The sequence below is a fragment of the Alnus glutinosa genome, chromosome 9, assembly GCF_958979055.1.
Source record: "Alnus glutinosa chromosome 9, dhAlnGlut1.1, whole genome shotgun sequence".
NCBI classification, from domain to species: Eukaryota; Viridiplantae; Streptophyta; class Magnoliopsida; order Fagales; family Betulaceae; genus Alnus; species Alnus glutinosa.
In genome coordinates, this window is record NC_084894.1 from 20,034,774 (window position 1) to 20,056,069 (window position 21,296).

Here is a 21,296-nt window from a genome sequence, read left to right on the forward strand (position 1 = left end):
ATTCATAATTTTTAGTTTGGTAAGAATACATAGATTTTAATTGGAATTCAATCAAAATTATTAAAAAAACCCCACATTTTTTTAAAAAAAAAAAATTGAAAAGAAAATCAAATTATTAAAAAAAAGAAAGAGAAAAGAAGAAGAAGAAGAAAACCCATGGGTGGCTGACCACCGATTCACTTCGGGGGTGGCCGGCCACCCCCAAAGCCAGTCCAGGGTGGCTGCGGCCACCCCCGAAGGCGGCCCGGTCTAGCCGCAGCCACCCCCAAAAGCGACGGGGGTGGTCGCACCACCCTCGGCTCTATATATTGGCTGGCTGGCCACCCCAATGGGTGGCTGGCCAGCTAGTTAAGGGTTTGGTTTTTTTTTTTTTTTTTAAAATAAAATATAAAATAAATGGTTTTTTTTTTGAAAAATATTGCATTTACCCCAAGGAATAGGTATTCCAATGAGAATACCTATTACAAGGAATAGACCCTTACCAAACAAAAGAATGACTATTTCATAGGAATAGTCATTCCATTTCAGGGGTCTATTCCGCAAACCAAACAAAGCCTTCAATAAGATAAAAATACTCATATAAATTTGAAAAAAAAAACCTAAAAACAATTTTATTTTTATTTATATAAAAACAATTATTTTTTTTTTAAAAAAAAATTGTCCACCTCTACTTTTCTTGGTTTTTAATTTTTTTTTTTATTAATATGTTTTCGTTATTGGGAGGCAATAAAACCCGTTATCCGTATTGAAATTTGGAGAAGACAGCGTGAATTGAATGTCTTGTACAGAGAAAATGGGTTTAACAAGTCGTTTGGCGGTGCGGCCGGTGGCGTCTGAGAATGAGAATGAGCGGTCCAAATGGGTAGAAATGCAAAAGGTCAAATCGACGCATTGAAATTTTGAATGGACCTAAACATTTGCTCTAAAAAGAAAACAACAAAAAAAAGTAAAGAAAGTACCTTTAACGTTAACGCTTATGCATCGTTGTCCATCTTTCTCAGACCCACGAAAGAGCAGCATCAGCCAGGCATTCTCTCGTAGTTTCCACTTGCTTGCTATAACATCGTCTTCTCTCTCTCTCTCTCTCTCTCTCTCTCGCTGTCTCTTTGGTCTGTCTCTCTGGGTTCTTTCTGCACTTGAAGCTACGCCTCACAATTTCACTCGGATCTCTCACTGGAAGCCGATTAACGTGGCGGAAGGAATCTGCTGGAGATGGTTCTGACCAAGGAATTGTATCCTTCTGTTTTACTGTTTTTGCATTGGCTGACATGAGGAAAAGAAAATTAATTTTGTTTTAAGGTTATTGAAAGTGTTTTTCTTTTTTGGCTTCGATTGCTTGTAAATTTTGTGTGTGTATATGTGTCTCTACATATATATTTTTTTTGACTTTTTCTGTATTGCTCCATATATTGTATGAACTATCCCTCGAATCAAAAAAATCATGTTAATCCTATCCACTTGTATTTACTAGAAACTATAAAGCGGTGTATTTTCTTCATACAGTTCTTGTTGATTTTCCTTAGCTGATAACTTCTCAATTGGGGATATTTTGAAGTCGGATTGTCCTGCCCATGTCGCTGGAAGAGGTAAAACAGGACAACGGTTTAAAATTTTTGTGACAGTAACACCCCATTTCGTTTCTAACAGGACCATGTTCTTTTTTCTAATTTTTTTTTTTTTTTTTTTTTTTGTTTGCAGTATGAGGTAGCACAGATGTATATGGTCAGGAAGATGCAGCAGCAGAACACGACTAGAACTGAAGGAATTGAAATACTTGAGAGCAGACCCTTCGAAGATGTGTATGGAAAGGGTCAATACACTTCTAAAGTTTATCGTCTACAAAGGTAATCAGATAATTATGTTAAGTGTTATATAATGAGTGGAAAGAAGTTGTTAAGTACATACGTGTTTGTAAAAAATAAGTCCCACAATTGGAAGCAGAAATCATCTCTTCTTTAAGTGTGGCTTTAGTGGAAGGTTAATGAAGGCTGGTATGGCTAAATGTAATGTGCATAATCATCCATCTGATTGGGATAGTCTAGTTCCTTATGCTATAAATGGAAAAACAAATCGTTGAAAGCCATTATGTGTATACTGGTTCTCTGTGCAACAGTCTATAACTTGTGGAGAAATAGAAATGAGCTGAAGTATGGAATTCATCCAAAAAGAAATTTTTTTTTTCTGAAAAATCTGTTCCTCAGTTTTCAGATGAATGCCATACTCAGAAAATCTTGTGTGAAGTTTGTACTAGAGTGCTTGGGAGAGGCAGATTCAAGAAAAACCAAGATAAAATTGATCTTTGCTGGAATTGGAGCCTTAAGGAAGAAGTCTTGCTTTAGTGGATGACTCTGGTCTCTTTATCTGATAGAGCATCAGTCAATAGGGGTTTAGACGGACCCGAATGCGGATGATCCATAGATGCTCCTTCCAGAGTCAGAGCGAGCCATAACTGACTCTATCCTCATCAAGGTAGTGATAGGAAACCGGGGAGTAGAGATTAGTAGGCATGGATCTTGTTAGAGTGAGACAGGAATGTGAGGACAAGTTGTGGTGGATTCCACCCAAAAGAGGCTTGTTTGGTGTTAAATCATTTTACAGTGTCATGGGTTGTAATGATAGCTTCCAATTTCCTTGAAAGAGTATTTGGCGGACTAAAGTTTCGTTGAGGTTGGCCTTTTTGCTTGGTCAGCAGCCCTAAGAAAGATGCTTATCATGGACAATCTTCGGAAGCGGCGCATCATTGTGGTTGATAGGTGTTGTATGTGTAAAAGAAATTGGGAGTTTGTAGACCATCTTCTTCTTCATTGTAAGGTTACTTGTGCCATTTATAATGTCTTCTTTAGACGATTTGGGCTATCTTGGGTCTTGCCTAGATGAGTAGTCGACCTGTATGCTTGTTGGTGGATTGCTCGTAGCACTTGGAGTGCTGTTGTGTGGAATAAGAGATTAAGTCTTTATTTTTCAACATTCTGTATCTTTGGACAATTGCTTTTGTTTCTCCTTTGGTGATTAGTTATCAAGATTTTTTTTATTTTTTATTTATTTTTTGTTGCTCCTATTAGTTAGGTGGTTACTCTTGTATAGTCCCTGTGTACCTAGGGCACTTTACATTTTTACTGATATCCCGATTACTTAAAAAATAAAAAAGAAGAAGAAGAAGAAGAAAGAAGAAGAAGAGAAGGCATTGATCTGTTTCCCTTAGCATTCGCCCATAGAGACTCGAACCCATGTCTTCTCCCTTACCAAACTACATGGGAATAAGCCTCTTGTCACTAAGCTAAACTTTCCGGTAATTATAAGAATGAGTGGTTAATATAATATAATTGGATTGAAATCCATTAATTTGAGCTTCTAAATTGAGTGGTGTCTCAATATATTATACTATAGTATCATTGAAGAGACTTATGAAGTTATTAGTCTCCTCAATCATGGTATCATTGCCGAAGGTACATAATGATTGTTGAACACAACGTCTGTACAGTGTGGACTCCCATTAGGGTTCTTGATAATTTCTTTTTTTTTTGTTTTGATAAGTAATTCTTGATTAATTCTTACCCATAATAGAGTGGACTAAAAGAAGTGGATGGCTTGTATGCATAATTATGAGCATTAAGTTCTTGGTGATGGCGCGTGACACTAGTGATGGACTCACACGTAAAGGGAAAATTGTTAAGTATTCGTATGTGGGTGAAAAAAATGCTGAAGTCCATATATAAAAGATGTTACAAGTGTGAATCGTTAATATAACATAATTGGCTTAAACCCATTAAATTAAGCTTTTGGGTTGAATGGTGTCCCAATATGTACATTACGGTCTCCTTGAGAAGATTTTCCAATATGTTAGTCTCCTCAACAAAGCTTTTATCACAAAATTGGCATGTTAAATATGCAAATATGTGCTTTATGTTCCTTTATAATTATTGGATGAAGATTTTTAGGTGGTCAATATGATGACTTTGATTCTAGTGCTCAATTGCTTCCACAATGTTGACAGAGAACCTACATGCCTACATGCTTTGGTAGCCTCTGTTTAAGTGGATCATTTCTAGAAAATTGTTTGTTGTGAATAAAATTTTATCTTATTTAAGTGGCAGTTCTTATTATCTCTTAATATTGAAATCTTTCTGCAGTAAAGTGCCTGCTTGGCTTACGAAATTTGCACCAGCAGATGCTCTCATCATGCAAGAGGAAGCCTGGAACGCATACCCAAGGTGCAAATCAGGTTTGCCATGTCCTCTTTGACTTCACTCTGTGTTTTTCTATTTATACTTGTATTGATGTCTTTTTGTTTTTTATCTGCAAATGGATGCTACATTACCCAGTACTGAAGGTAGAAATGTTCGCTTTCCCAATCAAATTTCAGTTCCATCAATTTTACATGGGAAATTGTTATAGTTCACAGTAATAATATGTTCATTGGTTTTGCTTTTGTGCAGTGCTCATACTTTACCAAGTTTCAGTTAACCATTAAAACTGTTCATAGGGCTGACAATGGGCACTCCGAAAATGTTAGTTTCTTTGAATCTCTCTATTTGCTTTGACTAAAATAATACAATCCATAGCTTTCTCTTTATGTTAGCAAGTTCATCACTTTCTATTCTACATTTCTTTTCTTGTTGATTTCTTTGGCCTCTCGTAGCAATTACATGACTTTAAATTGTTCATCAAGCAATTGCATTCTATTCTACCTTTTTGTTGTGGTTTTTTCGGCCTCTCTCAAGTGTGAAGCTGACAAACCAGGTGCACGGTTTAAGCAAAGAACAGCTGGCAGCCAGGCAGGTAGAATATATTGATATAGCTTTTCCAGGAAAGGATTGTTGGAGTCACCTGGTAGGAAGGTGCAGTCTAGACTTTTCCAAATTCAAATCCTCAAGAACTGGCCGTGGTCCACTTCTGAAGGGATGGCAGGTTGGAATTTTCCATATATTTATTTTTTGTTAATGAAATTAATTTAGAGTGCAGCTGCTCATGGAATTTTGCCCCCCACCCCCCAAAGCATGGCTTTTGTTGTGCATAGCTCTGATTCTTTTGTTTCCATTCTTCGATGGGCTTTTTTTTCGCTTTGACCTTTTTATTCTCTGTTCGGGCAGAGTTCCCCGATCGCTTACCTCACTTCACCCAAGGCTCAAATTATTGTCTCTAAAATGAACCATTTTTTATATGCATTTTTTAGTCATTCGACCTTACGCAATTATATTTGCTTTTGGCTATAACTATCTTATGGATAATTTCTTTTCTAAAATAATGAAGTGCGCCTTCTGATTTGCATGTTTCTCAAATGGTCACACAAAAATAGTTCGTCTTTTAATGATTTGTGAAATTCATTTACAGGCAGGGTCTGATCCAGTTATGACTGCATACAAATTGGTGACAATTGATGCACCATACTGGGGTTTTGGTCGTCGGCTTGAACTGGCTCTGATAGAGGTACCACCTCTTTGACTTCAAAGATTCTTAATGTATTACTTTGACTACAAATTATCTGGCAAGATCAATGGTCAAAGTTTTTTTGGGCAGTCTTGCCTAATGAAATACATATTTCATTAGGTGGACGCCAACAAGATTTTGAGCATCAATGCTTTAAATTTTCATGCAAATATAAGGTTGCAGCTGGATTACAGCATAACTCAATAATCAATGTTTGGATGCTGAATTTTTACTTTTTGTGCACTATGAATTCTTCTGTTTACATAATTAGCGAAGGAAACTTAGGTATAAGAATAGGAAACAAAACATGCAAGAAAACCCATTCTAATGCTCATGGTACAATGCAGAGCTTTATCAGATTCTAATCCCCTATTCCCTGCATGTTCTCTATTCTATGCTTTTTTGTTTTAAAATTGCCTGAATTTAAGAGAAAATAAAAATGATGAAAGAACAACAAGAATGGATAATTGGAAAGAGAAGAAAAACTTTTAACTTACCTTTGTTTACTATTCCTATAGTGTTGCATGAACAATGATTAATTACTTTATCTTTCCATCCCCCCCCCCCCCCCCCCCCTCCTCTCCCACCCAAAAAAAAGAAGAAATATTCACATGTTTTCTTTTCTTTTTCTTTTTTTTTTTAAAAAAAAAATGCTTAGGGTGAAAGAGCTCTTTTCTTGGAAAGTCATCGTCATTCTTTTGGTTGGATTGATGAATGGTATGGGATGACTGCACAACAAATGTTTGAACTTGTGCAACAAAACGACTCTACATTAAATGAGGTATGAAGATTCCAAACTTCCCAAAAATCATTGGTAGGATTTTGATAGAATCAGTAAATAAATGCATGAATTTCAGTTCATTTAAGTATTAGACATGTAAGTTTATAGCTTTAGTTGCAGAACATAATTGTGCTTTCGAGGCCAAAGAGTATATGTATGTGTTTATATGGTGTGTGCACGTATAATTGTGAAACTTTCTGTAGGTTTATACGTGCACATTATAATATGGTGTGTGCACGTATAATATGGTGTGTGCACGTATACATATGCAAATTTGCATGAACTCACCATTTGGAGAGATTTTTTGCCTCATTTGGTAACGTCTTTTAGGGGTTTTTTTAGTCGAAATTTTGAATGGGTGTTTTTTTTGTACTTTGTGCAAAGCTTGCAGCCCTAGTGTGAAATTTACAGCCTATTATGTCTACCTACCTGCAGCTTGTTACTTTCGATTGTCATCCAACCATTTTCCCCCCCCCTTAATGCTTCTATCCCTCCTTCACCAACCACTCACTCTTACACCAGACTATAATTTACGTGTTTGTGCGATGGGTGAAAAGACGCGCGGTAGCTGAAAATGTAAAAGTGAAAAACCATTAACAAACGGCCGTGCATTATGCTCTTTTGTAGAATGCCAAAAGCTCGGCTAAAAGGCGTTACCAAACGAGACCTTTGTTTTTGGATGTGAATTCACCATTCCGTTTTTCATGTGTGAGGATGGAATTTATATTAGTTATCTTATTTGATCTTTATTTTATATATTTGCTCATGTTAGCACTAGTTTTTGTTTCTAATATAGTTTAAGTACTGGACAAACATGGTATATTGTGTAGCATCCTGGAGGTTAGACTGGCATCAGAATGGATGAATTGTCCTAGCCATGTGACTAATAAAAAATCTACAATAAAAAAGGAAAAAGAGAAGAGAAAAGAAAAGAAAAGGAAAGCAGCCTAGGTCAAGTAATAGCTCCTAGTTTCTTTAAGTCTTGTGGAGTTGCTGAGTCAGTGTGTATCAAATAAACATCAGTTTTGAAAATTTTGAATGACGGAGCAGAAATCTTGCTATATTGCTTCATTTTTATATGATAATAACTGGTATCTGTTTGTTCCTGCCCTGTACATTTGGGTGTTTATTTGCGGTCATTTAAGCACTTAAAAAGGATGTATTATTATTATTATTTTATACATTGGCATTTATAAATCACCGATTACAATCTTTAATCATCAGAAAGAATTTGTTACAAAATAAAGGTGAAGTTATTGTTATATTAGAAGTCACCATGACGAACATTCATGAAATCATTTCATAAATTCTCTGCATGATCAAGATATTGCACTTAATATGATTTAATTTAGTTTCTGATGTGATTTTCAGAAAAAAAAAAAATAGCTTTTGATGTCATGAAAAGCCAAATGGGGCCTTGTGAAGTACAATGGAATGTATACATTTTCATGAGATGACATAAGGTCATCTAAGTTAACACTGTTCTGTCCAGTTCCCTATGTCTATATATTTACCCAGAAGCTGCATATGAGAATAAATCAAGCCTCTGTTACAGATAAGTCAAATTCAGAGAAGGTTGCTTTCTTATTTGCAATGAATGTAAAAAGAGTCTAAAAATTACTTTTATAGCGAGTTGTGATTGGTGTCTTCTTGAACCAGTTCATTACAGGATACATTTATCTGCCACTTGTTCATATCACGCATCTGCTGATTTCTAGACTTAAGTTGGAGTCATGCTAGGGGTGGAACTAGAATTTTAGGTGAGGGAAGGGAGGAAGGAACTGAAAAGAAATTTTTTTGGGGGGTAAAAATTTGATTTTGAAAGGGTTATGAGATATTTTTAAAAAAAATTTGGGTAACACGTTGAGGCGTGGGGGAGCCTCAAGCCTCAACCCTCATCGTAGTTCCGCCTTTGGTCATGCTCTTGGGTTTTGCAGGTTTCCAGGATGAAAAGTGGCAAAATAATTGTGAAACTTTCTGTAGTTGTTAACAAAAAGCATCTTAGCTTCCATTATCACTGCCCCAGAATATATCTCTGGTTATTACTTATCAAAAAAAAATATATATCTCTGGTTATTGTTTGACTGAAGAATTAACTGTTTATGCTCTTGCTGCTACAGTTCTTTTGAAATTTTAGATAATTCAGTTTTCATTAATTTCTTGTGCTCTCTCTAAAGCAGAGGCTCGTCAAGCCGGCTCTAATGATGAGTATCGATCATTTTGACGAGGGATCACTTGATAGTGAAGACATTTATGGCACGAACACTGACCTTCATTCTCAACAGCATGCACAGGCCATTGATACGCCAAACGTAAGCTAATTCTTGTTGGTGATATATTTGCAAAGTAATGTGACAAATATAGAGTAGACAGCAAAGCAACATATACTATCTCCTAGCCCGCGAGGGTTAGCTCGAATGGTCAAATCGTGTGGTTAATATCATGAGATCGGCCATTCAAGTCCTTACTCAATTGATACACGGTTCTTGTAGACGGGGTTGTGTATCATGAACTTACCCGACATGATTGGGTTAGAACTCTGCCTTGAAGGGTTCCACGGCATTAATAATAATAATAATAAAAAATAACACATACAATGTCCTCGTTCCTTCTCTTCTGATATTGTAAATATTATTCCATTTGAACCTAAAGGGGTAGCATAGCAGTTGGAGACCACAGCTCGTAAAGTGAACGTCACTGGATTGATGGCTCTCTCTTTGGGGCTACTACAGAAAAACAAAGGAAATCGAAAATTTATTTGATTTTTCTTTTATCATTAGAAAATATTGTAATAAAACAAAGAAAAAAAAATTGTATATGAGCTTGTAGCAGCAATTCGAATACTCATTGTTGACATCCTAATTACTATAGCCACTTCATTTTACTGAAATTTGTTGAAATTACTCCTTTTTGTGCAATTTCCATCATTTTTTTTTTTTTTGTTTCAAAATATATGCTATCATGACAATTGATAGGCAGTTATAAGTAATTTATTATTCATTTTTTTTTTAAAAGATAAAAATTATCAAACAACAATTGAATCATGACTTATTTATTGAACATACTCAAAACAAATTAGTTGGTAATCTTTGTGTGGTATATCTTGCAAAACATTCACCAAGATTATGTGAGCCTTCTGATAAACACATTGACAATTGTTAAGACACCGAGTTAAAAAGAAAAAAAGGGTAAAAAAATCAATAGATAATACCTCTTGATGGTATTTTATCCATAATTTCCAATCATTCTTTTGATGTTCATGTTTCTTCGCATGCAATTTCATACCCCAAGGCCTAAACCATGAAATAGAACATTTTTATTTCATATTTACCATATCGCAACATATAAGCCATTAAATTTGTGAAATTTAATTTGGATCCTGAAATATATCTTGTTAATTTCACTTGAAAATTGAGAGATCCCAACGTGGATACTCGGTAATTATATTTTATAATTTCTAGAAATACCCACTAAAGAAATAGGAGCGACTCCTCTTCAAGTGGAGAGCTTCCCATTTCCTTTTATTTTTAAATGGGAGCACGCTACGTGTTAAAAAAAGTATTCAATAGTAAAAAAGAAAAAGAAAAAAAGAAGATGCGTTACCGATTTTTTAAATAACTTATTAACGTTAAATTAACACCAAATTCAGTATTATCTTTTCGCATAATTTCAAAGCTATTAAGAAAATATAATATATACTATTAAAATTGTGTTTTCATACAGTAACATAATTGAACTTGTATTTTAAAAAACATTATTTTATCTAAAATCATAAAAAAACATTATTTCATATAAAGCATGATTTGAGTTAAAACCATCAATGTTTTTTCTATATAACTTTGAAACTGAGTATTTTTCAAATAACTTATTAATATATCTTTAGATGATTATATATCTCATATTACATAATTTATAATTATAATAATATAAGAAAAAAATAATAAAAACCCATTTCATATTGGACCCATTTCTGGCCCGCCCAAACCCACAGGCTTACCCAACCCTACTAAACGGTCCAAACGAGGCAGTCGATGACTGACCGACGACGTGACGTCGACGCTCACGCAATCATTAATAAGTTATTTGGGCGCGCTTTTACTACCACGCGTTCTTCCAATAGCATATTCCTTTAATTTCTTCCGTGCCGACTGGAACATCCTCCCTATATGCTCTCTATATCTTCCTCTCCTTCGTCCTTCTGAGCGCTGTCTACATTTGAAGCTGGCCCTCACTGTCTCACTGGAATCTACGAGAAATGGTTCAGATCAAGGAATTGTATCCTTTTCAGAATTGCTTCTTTTGGCTTATGATCCGTAGCTTTAAAACACTTTTATTCTTTTTATGCTTTATTTTTATTTTTTTTGCCTTACTAACCAAATTAAAGATGAGATAGCTAGTGTTTTTTTGACCCATTCAGATAAAGCTCTCAAGCTGTGGTTTCTGAACTTTCTTAGTTTAATTTGTGGGAGTTCATACAAATGAGTGACACCCAATATGTCTGAGAGTTTGTTTGTTTGTTTGTTTGTTTAATTTCTTTTAACCTGAGCATATTCCTTTTTTTTGCTTTAAAATTCGAAATCATTTTAACTCCAAGTAGTTCTACAATGTTGAGTTTGGGACTACTATGTAGATATGGCGCACTCAATGTGTTTGTTAATTTTGTGCTAGTTTTATGAAGTAAGACTTGGTTTATGCTTCTTAGGAGCTATGAAAGAGTGATGTTTTTTCAATTTCTTTATGCAAATTTCATTAGAGAATAAGGCTAGCCGTTGGTTTTGGAGGTTTTCCTTAACCTGTTACTTTTCTATTGGGGAACTTCTGTGAAGTCGGATTGTCATGCCCATGTCGTTGGAAGAGGTAAACCAAGAAAATATGTTTCAGATTTTGATGATTTACGAAGTGTGTGTAATTATAAAATACCCCATTTCATTTCTAGCAGGATTCTGAGTTTTGTCTCTAAACTACATGTTTGCAATGCAGTATAATGTAGCACATATGTACGTGGTCATGAAGATGTCGCAACAGCACACGACTGGTGATGAAGGGATAGAAGTCTTAGAGAATAAGCCCTTTGAAGATAACGTACGTGGAAAAGGTCGATACACTAATAAAATTTATCGTCTACAAAGGTAATTGAGAAGGGCGATGAATGTTAAAAGTGTGGTAGAATGAAATTGTTGTGATTGAATTGTGAACTGGCATTTGAAAGCTGTGCATCTGTTCTTTGAGGCCCTTTATCATCTAGAAAGTTAGCAATATGTGATTGAATTGTGAACTGGCATTTGAAAGCTGTGCATCTGTTCTTTGAGGCCCTTTATCATCTAGAAAGTTAGCAATATTTCCTTAAATTTTAACTGCTTTATTGCCTCTCCACTGACATAGTTGGACTGTTTTGACTGAATTTCATGGGATGAAAAGTTATAAGAGATCCGATCAGTAGGGCGATAACAGTGTTTACTTTATGTTCGACTGATATGATTATGACTGCCACATAGGGCACTTGATATAACCCCAAGGGGTTGGCTCAAGTGGTAAGAGCCTTGGTCTTTGCGGTAGTCCTATGAGATCTAAGGTTCGAATTTCCTTAAGTGCAAAAAATTCTTAGGGCCAGCCCGCCGGCAAAGTGGGAGTATTACCCGATCCGTGTGGAGGGACGCTTTTAATGACTCCGAAATTTACCTAACATGGGTGGGTACACGAAGTGGCTCTATCCTGGAGGGGTTCCTCGTCATTAAAAAAAAAAATAGGCCACTTGATATAATCCATTGAAAATATACATGAGCCTGTTGTGTCACTTTTTCATGCTATCCTCCTATAATTGGGTGAGTATGATCAGCAGAACTGGTAATGTAATCATTATGATGACTTTGATTCTAATCATTGTAATTGCTATCACAACACTGAAAGATCAGCTACATCTTGCATGTTTTGGCGGCTTCCATTCTTTTTGTTGTTCTTTTTCTCTCTCATCTTTTTTTTTTTTTTTTTTTTTTTTTGGGTTAATTTCTGTTAAGTGTACAACTGCTAGAGACCTCTTTGTTGCGGACTTGAACTTATTCTTATGCTGTTTACACTCTCTTACTCTTGCAATTTCACTGCAGCAAAGTCCCTACTTGGCTTACTACTTTTGCACCAGCAGATGCTCTCATCATGCAAGAGGAATCCTGGAATGCATTCCCAAGATGCAAATCAGGTGTGCCATTTTTGTCATGATACTTTAACATGTTCGATATTCAGAACTTACATTAATATGTTTTTTTTTTTTTGGGTTGTAAAATTACAAATGGATGCAACATTACCCAGTAATGAAGGTGAAAGTTTCCCCAATTAACTCTCCATTCAATAAATATTCATGGGCATACTTATAGTGAAGAGCATACTTATTGTTTTTGCATTTCTGCAGTGCCCATATTTTCCCAGGTTTAAATTAACCATTGAAACTGTTCATAGGCCTGACAAGGGACAGTCAGAAAATGTAAGTTTCTCTTTTTCTTTGACCAAGTTAATTCAGATCTATAGCACTCTCTAGACTCATATGACTTTGCATTGGATTCTATGTTTGCTTTCTTGTTGGTTTCTTTGGCCTGTCCATATCTATATGTAGAGGTTAGGAATAGCATGTCTCTAACCATGTTTTTAGAATCAGATGAATTGTATTATGTATTGTCTGATTGAGAAATGAAAGCTCGAAGACAAAGAGAACCGGGCTTTTCCAAAGAATTACTGCATTGCTACCTGTCCCTCGAGCCCTCCTGCCGTCGCCTAGTTCCTTACCTCAGCTCAACCATGCTTTTAGTGCTATGAGCTCCAAATCGAATTGATCATGAAAAGTTCCAAATCACTTAGTTGTTTAAAGAGGCTTCTGAGTTGTACGATTTCATTGGGTGTATCATGTGAATCGCTTTGAATTGGTGAATTGTCACAGATCAAGCACTAATTTGCTTTCTGCTTACCCACGCGTAAAAAATAAATCTTTTTATGTTTTGTTTGCTTTTCTCAAAAACTTCAATTTTCAAGGCTCCAAACATCTTTTTTAGCTTATCCATACAAACAAAAGCTATCCATGGGCTCTCTTTTTTTTCTTCCTCTCCATCCATTTTTTATTTTTGTTACTTTTGTCATCCAAAATCTTTTTTTACCATAACTCCTTTTTTTTTTTAATTAATTTTTTTTTTTGTTATTGTTTATTTTTCTGTTCTTCATATTGGGATTTTGTGGAGACTCCAATTCGTTACTAATCTAATGCAGGAACTCCCATTTATTTTTAGTTTGTGATTGTTACATTCTATTGCATAACCTTTTTCATGCATACTTCCTTTTAGATAATGTATTCTATTTTGACAAGATGATAAGAAAAAAGATTATTTGCATTATATTCATGCTTTGTCACTTTTCGGTGTGATCCATTTGAATGTAAAGTGTGAATTCTTACTAAATTTTTTTTGATAACTTACTACATTGTAGATGTTGTAAATATATTTTCATCTCGCTTATTTAGTTAGATTTCTTAAATATTTTTTTGATAAGTAATCGCGAATTCATTAAAAAACGCAAAGGCGCAACATAAGTAAACAAGGAATATACAAGAGAGAAGTCTGGCTAGTAGCGGAGAAGAGATCTAAGAAAACATGAAAATTCAAAATACTAAAATATGAGGTAGCAGCCCAAAGAATGAGAGTCTTAAAGGATAAAGCCTTTAATTCCACTGAGGTCTTCTCATGGTCCTCAAAGCTACGATTATTTCTTTCCCTCCATAAATACCATATAAGGCAAGGCAGAGTCATCTTCCAAACTACATCAAGTTGAAACCTATCCCCTGGCGCTCTCCAATAGGCAAAAAATCTATCACCCTACTAGGCATAACCCAAGTGAGCCCTACTACTGAAGATAGTATTCCAAAAAGCACATGCAATCTCACAGTAGAGTAGAAGATAGTCCATTGATTCTCCATTTTTCTTACACATGCAACACTACTCAACCACAATGATATGTCATTTCCTTAAATTATCCGTGGTGAAGATCTTCCCTAAGGCAGCCGACCAAGCAAAGAAAGGCACTCTCAAGGGAGCCTTATTATGCCAAATACTCCTAGGGAAAGGAGTGTTATCATGGGGAACAAGAACATTATAGTAAGATCTAACATCAAACAACTCTCTCCTAGAAGGAATTCAACAAAATATATCTTTACCACCCCATCTCACTCACGGAATACAATAAAGTGAAGAGTGAGGTAAAGAGATTCATCTCCCAATCGTGAACCACTCTGAGAAAATCAATATTTCATTGATGAGAGGCACTAGAAAGCGCCAAATGGTTTGCCACAACAACATCCTTAAAACGAGCAACGCTATACAAGTCCATAAAAGATGTCTTGAGAGCTTGATCCCCACACCAAACATCATGCTAGAATTGAATTTTGGAGCTAGCCCCCTTCTCAAATCTAGTGTGGCTAGAAAGCTCCCCCCAACCCCTCCTGATATTCTTTCAAAGTCCCATCCCATACAACCCGTGAACCCCATTAGAATACCACCCACCCCAAGTGCTACCATGTTTAGAATCCACAACCATCCTCCATAAGGTTCCTCTCTCATGAACGTAGCGCCATATTCACTTTCCCAAAAGAGCCCGGTTGAACACAAGTAAATTCTGAACCCTCTTCCATGTTTCAAATATCAGAATACACACCTTAGTCCAACTAACTAAGTGAAATTTGCACTCTTCACCCATACATCCCACAAAAATCACGCTACAACTTCTCTAGGAATCGGTCACACCAACTGGAAGGAGGAAAAGAGGCATGAAATAGGTAGACAGATTAGATAAAGTGCTTTTAATCAAAGTATCTCTCCCACCCTTTGATAACTACATCCTCTTCCATCCAATGAAACAACGGTCTACCTTCTCAATGATGTCATTTCAAATAGACTTGACTTTAAACAAAGCTCCCAAGGGAAGACCTAGGTACTTCATACCAAAGGAAGATACCCTGTAGCCCCAAATACTAACCAGACCTTCAACATTGATTTCATTGCGAACCGAGACTAACTCTGATTTAGCCAGATTAATCCTCAAACCAGAAACTGCTTCAAAGCATAAAAACAAACTACGCAAATTGCGACGATGATTTGGATTTGCCTTGCTAAAAATCAAGGTGCCATCCGCAAACAAAAGGTAAGAAATGTTGATAGCACCATCACTCCTTGACCCCTCCATGAAGCCTGATAAAAGACCCCCATCTACTAAAGCTAAAATCATTTTACCTAACGCCTCTATAACAAAAACAAAAAGAAAGGGAGACAATGGATCTCCCTGTCTCAGGCCACGAGAGCTACTAAAGAAACTTGACGGGGTCCCATGTACCAAGATTGAAAGGTGCTCAGAGGAAATACAGTATGCCATTTACACCGTCTTTACCCAAAACCACATCTCTTCACCATATACAAAAGGAAGTCCCAATTGACATGGTCAAAAGTCTTTTCAATATCTAGCTTGCACAGTACCCCTGGAACCTCAGATCTAAGCCTACTATTAATGCACTCATTGGCAATGAGAATTGAGTCTAGGATCTGCCTACCTTTGATGAAAACGTTATGAGGCTTAGAAATGATTTCCTCCCCAATCATTGTCAACCTATTAGCTAGAACTTTTGTCACAATCTTATACATTCCACCCACTAAGCTAATAGGTCGAAACTCCTTAATATCAATGGCCTCTAGTTTCTTCGGAATAAGAGAAATGACGGTGGCATTGAATCGCTTCTGTGATTATGAATCGCTTCTGACAGCAGATTTGGAATTGGAATTCCACTCCTCATGATTATGAATTGCTTCAATGGCTGTGAGCAATGCCATAAATTGTCCTTCAAACCCTTCACAAGAAAGCCCAACTACACTTCGAATGACCTTCACCTTCTGCAAAACCCAACTAGAAGCTAGATGAGAGCAGCAGCTCAAAGGTTCAGACACAAGGGGCTCATCCCTGGTAAAAAGAGCCAATTCCGAACCTGCCACACCAATCTTATCTTCACCACACACATCAGACCCATCCAGATTAGAAGAATCTCCACCCAAACAGCTAGCTTCACCTACCCTAACCTGTATTCCTATTACTTTCTCCTTAATCGACTGACCTATCTTGTTGTCAAGCTGTGATGAATCCTTTTCTGAATCACAACCACCCAAATCCAAATTTATCATTCCTGGCCTGTGTAAGGAATGATAAATTTGCTCATTAATTTACTGTGTTCTCAATTTGTAGCAAATATATGTGTGTGTGTGTGTGTGTGTGTGTGTGTGTGTGTGTGTATCTTATTATACACAATTCAATATGATACAATACACAATAAAAAAAAAAAGAAGATAAATTGATTCACGGGACAATTCATGTTCTGACAACTATGGCTCCAAGTTTTTATTCAAATATAATTAGCATTTCTCTACCTTTCCTCTGTTGGTTGCTTTTTTGGCCTTTTTCAACTGTGTCGCTGAAAAACTAGGTGCATGATCTAAGTGAAGAACAATTGGCAGCCAGGGAAGTGGAATATATTGATATAGCTTCTTCTGAAACGAATTATTGGAGTTATCTAGTTGGAAATAATAATGTGGACTTCTCCAACTTCAAATCAGCGAGAACGGGCCGTGGTCCACTTTTGGAGGGATGGCAGGTTGGCATTCCCCATAGATGTAGTTTAATCTTGTAATATGCATTTTTATGGATGTCTTAACTAAAGGAACTTGGCTTGCATTCCTTCATTATTATGTCCTTTTTTATTGTCATGCTGTTTAAAACTCTCTCTCTCTCTCTCTCTCTCTCTCTCTCTCTCTCTCTCTCTCCACTTCTTGGCATAGCCCCTATGTCACTCTATACAAGGCCCAAATTATTGTAATAAATCATGTATGAGCCATTTTTCACTTTTAAAGTAACTAGTTATTCAACCTCAGTCTACTACCTCCATCTCATAGAAATAGTCCGCATTTTCCTTTTTAGAAGTCTCAAAAACTTGTCTAAGTTCAAAAGTTAAAGATTCTTTTGTTTACTTTCCTAAAATAAAATTGTCTTTTTCATTAATTATAGCAGATGTAATAATGCTAGTAGGAGACAAATTGTCTCCATTAATTATAGCAGATGTAAAATTGTCTTTTCTTCTTTCTAGTAAAAAGTTGGAGACAAATTGGAAAACCAGTATAACGCTAGTTGGTGAAAGCATTTGTTACTACTTTCTTAAAACTTTTGCGTTTGACAAGGAGACTATTTTATGAGACAGAGTATAACATTTTCTCTTGGCTATCACAATCAAATATCTTGCAAAACAATTATGGTGCACTCTCTGATTTGTGTGTTTTTTAAATCCGTGCAGAAAGAGACTGTGTTTTAATCATGAAATTCATTTGCAGAATAGATGTGATCCTGTTATGACAGCGTATAAGTTGGTAACAATTGATGCACCATACTGGGGCTTTGGATACCGACTAGAACAAGCTCTAATAGCGGTAACACCTCTTTTTTCAACAATTCTTGAGATATTACCTCCAATACAAATTATTTGGTGAAAACAAATGCCCAAACTTTTTTCTGGTTGTTTTGCCAAATGAAATGCGTGTTTAATCAGTCAGGCAGATGTCAGCATTAAGTTACAATTGAAAATTACATTTGTAGTTGGATTACAGCTTATAGTCAAGAATCAATGTCTATATGCTCAATTTAAATTTATCAATTCTTTTCTCTTCAAAATCAGCATTTAAAACTTAATTACAAGAGGAATAAAAAAGGCAAGAAAATCTTGTTTCATCTCTGTCAGTGCATCAAGGAAGGTATCACAAAGGCTGGACATTAGGAAGTACCTTTTTTCTTGCTTTTCAAAAAGAAAAAGAAAAATAGTGCTTATATCGCAATTTTGAACTTCATTCCGTTTTTGCCAATTTCCTAGACGTAGTAGGCTGGCTTTTTGTTAATTCTTTTTGGACTACCAGATGGCTTCTTCTATGTTGAAGTAACAAACTAATCCTGGTTTTTAACCATCCAGAAGGATGTCATACATCTCCTGAGTTTAGCTTTTCCAATGCCATCCAGTTCTTAGGATCCTGCTAGTGCAGTGGTTGACGACTTCACGCCACTCTGCATGTATGGAAAACATAGTTCATGTGTACTTGGGCTTTGTCCGTTTTTGCTAACCTTCTCTAATAATCTATTTACTTATCAAAAAGGAAAAGGGTCTGGTTTATATGAGGAACTTGATTGGGAAGGTATATAAATTTTCTTGCAAAAATACTTTGAAGGACAAAGAGGCCTGCATGATTATGCCCCAGATTTTTCTTGTATAAGATAAACAATCCATTATATTTTCCCTTACTCCCCATAACCGAAAAACCTTGTTGGTGATTTTTTATGCTTTTGGTAGGGTAAAAAGGCTCTTTTTTTGGAAAGTAATCGCAACTGTTTTAGTTGGATTGATGACTGGTATGGGATGACAGTGCAACAAGTACGTGAACTTGAACAACAAAGCCATTCTACATTAAATGAGGTAAGGGGACTTCCAAAACTCCTCGGTAGAAATTTGATATGGTTGGTGAATATATGGTTGAATTGCAGAATCTCCATATGAGGATTGTGTGAGGAGGGTTATAGCCTATAAGTTGGAGGCCTTTTTTTTCTTTCGATATTAAGTCACCATCTTTCTTTTTCTTTTTAATAGTGAGATGATTATATTAGATGGGTTGTTATAGAATTTTTGTTTCATATATTCTTCCATGTTAATGTTTCTTGCTCAATGATAGCCACTTACACCAGTTGGTTTTAGTCTTTCCTTGTACATTTGGGTGTTTGATATGGGTTACTAGAAACCTCATGATGACGTTCATGATTTGATTTGTCAAAATGCCTAATTACCATCTTCATCTCCTACTTCATATGAGCCTGACCACTTTTTGATCCCATGAAACACAAAATGGTGCCATGTATAGTACAATGCAATGAAATACATACATTTTCCATGAGAGATCACCCGAATGATGGCACTCCATTTTGTTCTCTTTGGGCATAGTATATTTTGACAGAAGTTGCTTTATAGCAAACAAATAATATATAGATCATTACATTCAAAGGGGGCTCTTACTTATTCACACTATGAATTTGTGGATATAGTCTCAAAATTACATCTGTATATACCATCCTGAGTTACAATTTGGTATGTTCTCAAATTGGTTCTTCTTTAAACACATTTCTTGGTGTATATATGTTCCTCAGAATTGCAGATTTCTGGGGGTATGACAAGCGGCAATTTAATCTTGATAACTGCATTTCAATTCTAACTTGTAAAAGCATCTTATTTTCCTTTTATAACTACAGTAGAATATTATCTCCTGGTTACACGTTTTGACTGTTGAATTGCATGTACACACACACTCTCTCTCTCTCTCTCTCTCTCTCTCTCTCTCTCTCTCTCACACACACACACACACACACACACACAGATGTATATATAGTATTTCAAAATCTGCTTTCTATTTCTTAAGATGATTCGATTCTTAGTGACTAGCATCCCGTGTTCAAAAGCAGAAACTTGGAAAGCCAACTTTGATTGCAAGTATTGAAGATTAGCCAGCGTAATTTCACTTGATGGGGAAGACATTTATAGCAGGAGCTCACATAGATATTAGCAGCGTGGGCTGCCGCTGATATGCAAAGCTTAGTCTAAGTTCGATATCTATGCAATGTAACTGCTACAGCAAGCATTACCAAAATAAATGAACAAATACTGTGACGAGATTATATAGCAGCTAACATATTCAATCCTCAGAATGTATATTTTTTTTTTTTTTTTTTTTTTCTGGTCTTGTAATAATTACTTCATTTGATTACTCCTTTAATATTGAAAACTTTCTAAATCATCATATTTTGTTAAGATGTTAATTGTGTCAAATTTGCAACCACTTAAGTCCACTGTATTGCGAGTCTGACTACATTATTTGCAGGAAATTAGCTTTGTCCGATTTCCATTAAGATTTTCTTGACACCTCAAAGGCAGAGAATTTTCTTGACCCAATTAGTCATCTATTTAAGGGAGAGCATCGGAAAAGATAAAGAAAGCTGATCTCTGTACAGATGCCATCAACAGTGTAAGATTTGCTTGAAAGATTCTAGAATTCCTTTCCCGCAAAGGAAATACACTGAAGCAACAAACATAAGCTTGACAACTAAACAAAACAAGTCATATCAGGTGAATAAAACTTCAGGAAACAGAAAACTGAAATTCGCTCAGGCGGTTAGAAAAAGCGCGGGAAGAAGATTGAACGGAGAGATCGGCGCGTGAGAGTGCGTGGAGGGGGAGCCCAGTGACCGGATTTTGCTGGTGACTTCACCGGAGAGTGGTGGAGTACTATCTCAGGTTCTTTCTCAATTTGACTGTCTTTGAAGTTGCTCTGATTTGGGGTGATTTTAGGGATTTTGGGTTGAGAATTGTGGATTGTTGTTAATGGCGAGGAAGGCTGTGAGAGGGAAGGTAGGGGTAAAGTTTCGGAACCTCTTTGTGAGGTCACTGGATCTTGTGAAAATTCAGCAGAAAATATGGGAGAGGTTAGGGTGGAATTGAAGGAAGATTTATTGAAGCCTATGTTAAATGAAAGGATTGGAAATGCAGTAGATGAATGTGTAAAAGATTCTGTTTGCTGTTTTGATCGAGATGTTATGGCTGTTCTAAGTCATGTAAAATTTGTTGAATCTGGAATGGTTGGAGTTGAACGGAAGGTTGATAAAGAGTGAAGGACTGATTGTGGTGGTGTGGTCGAAGAAGTAGCGGATCTTCCTGATGAGAAGGGTCAAAATCCAGAAAAGAACAGAGGGGAATCAACAGAAGGGTTCTGTCCCTGAAATTTCAGAGGTAAAATCTGATTGGAGAGGCCTTTTTAATTCTAAGAAATCCTTTGGTAAACTTCAGTACTTTGAACCGCAAATTGTTGGTGGTGTGGTTGAGGTTTGTCCCTTGGATGAGGAGATTGAGGGAATCTCTAAATGGCGATCAAGCTTAGTTGGTCAGTTCTTGGATAAATCATTGCCATTTTACCTTGTAAAGAAATCTGTGGATTTTGTGGCA

The 21,296-nt window shown here is 36.1% G+C and overlaps 1 protein-coding gene and 1 pseudogene across 1 annotated transcript; both read left to right on the forward strand.

Annotated features, from left to right (window-relative positions):
- The first annotated feature begins 921 nt into the window (after window positions 1-921).
- On the forward strand, window positions 922-9,111 carry LOC133878349 (uncharacterized). Its single transcript, XM_062316873.1, is given in 11 exon segments — window positions 922-1,232; window positions 1,556-1,586; window positions 1,699-1,844; window positions 4,131-4,239; window positions 4,241-4,330; window positions 4,437-4,508; window positions 4,741-4,908; window positions 5,332-5,427; window positions 6,086-6,208; window positions 8,389-8,520; window positions 8,861-9,111. Coding segments are annotated over 11 exon segments (993 nt in total). The 5' UTR covers window positions 922-1,212; the 3' UTR covers window positions 8,867-9,111.
- A 1,223-nt stretch (window positions 9,112-10,334) lies between these two features.
- On the forward strand, window positions 10,335-20,031 carry LOC133878367 (uncharacterized; annotated as a pseudogene).
- The last annotated feature ends 1,265 nt before the right edge of the window (window positions 20,032-21,296 follow it).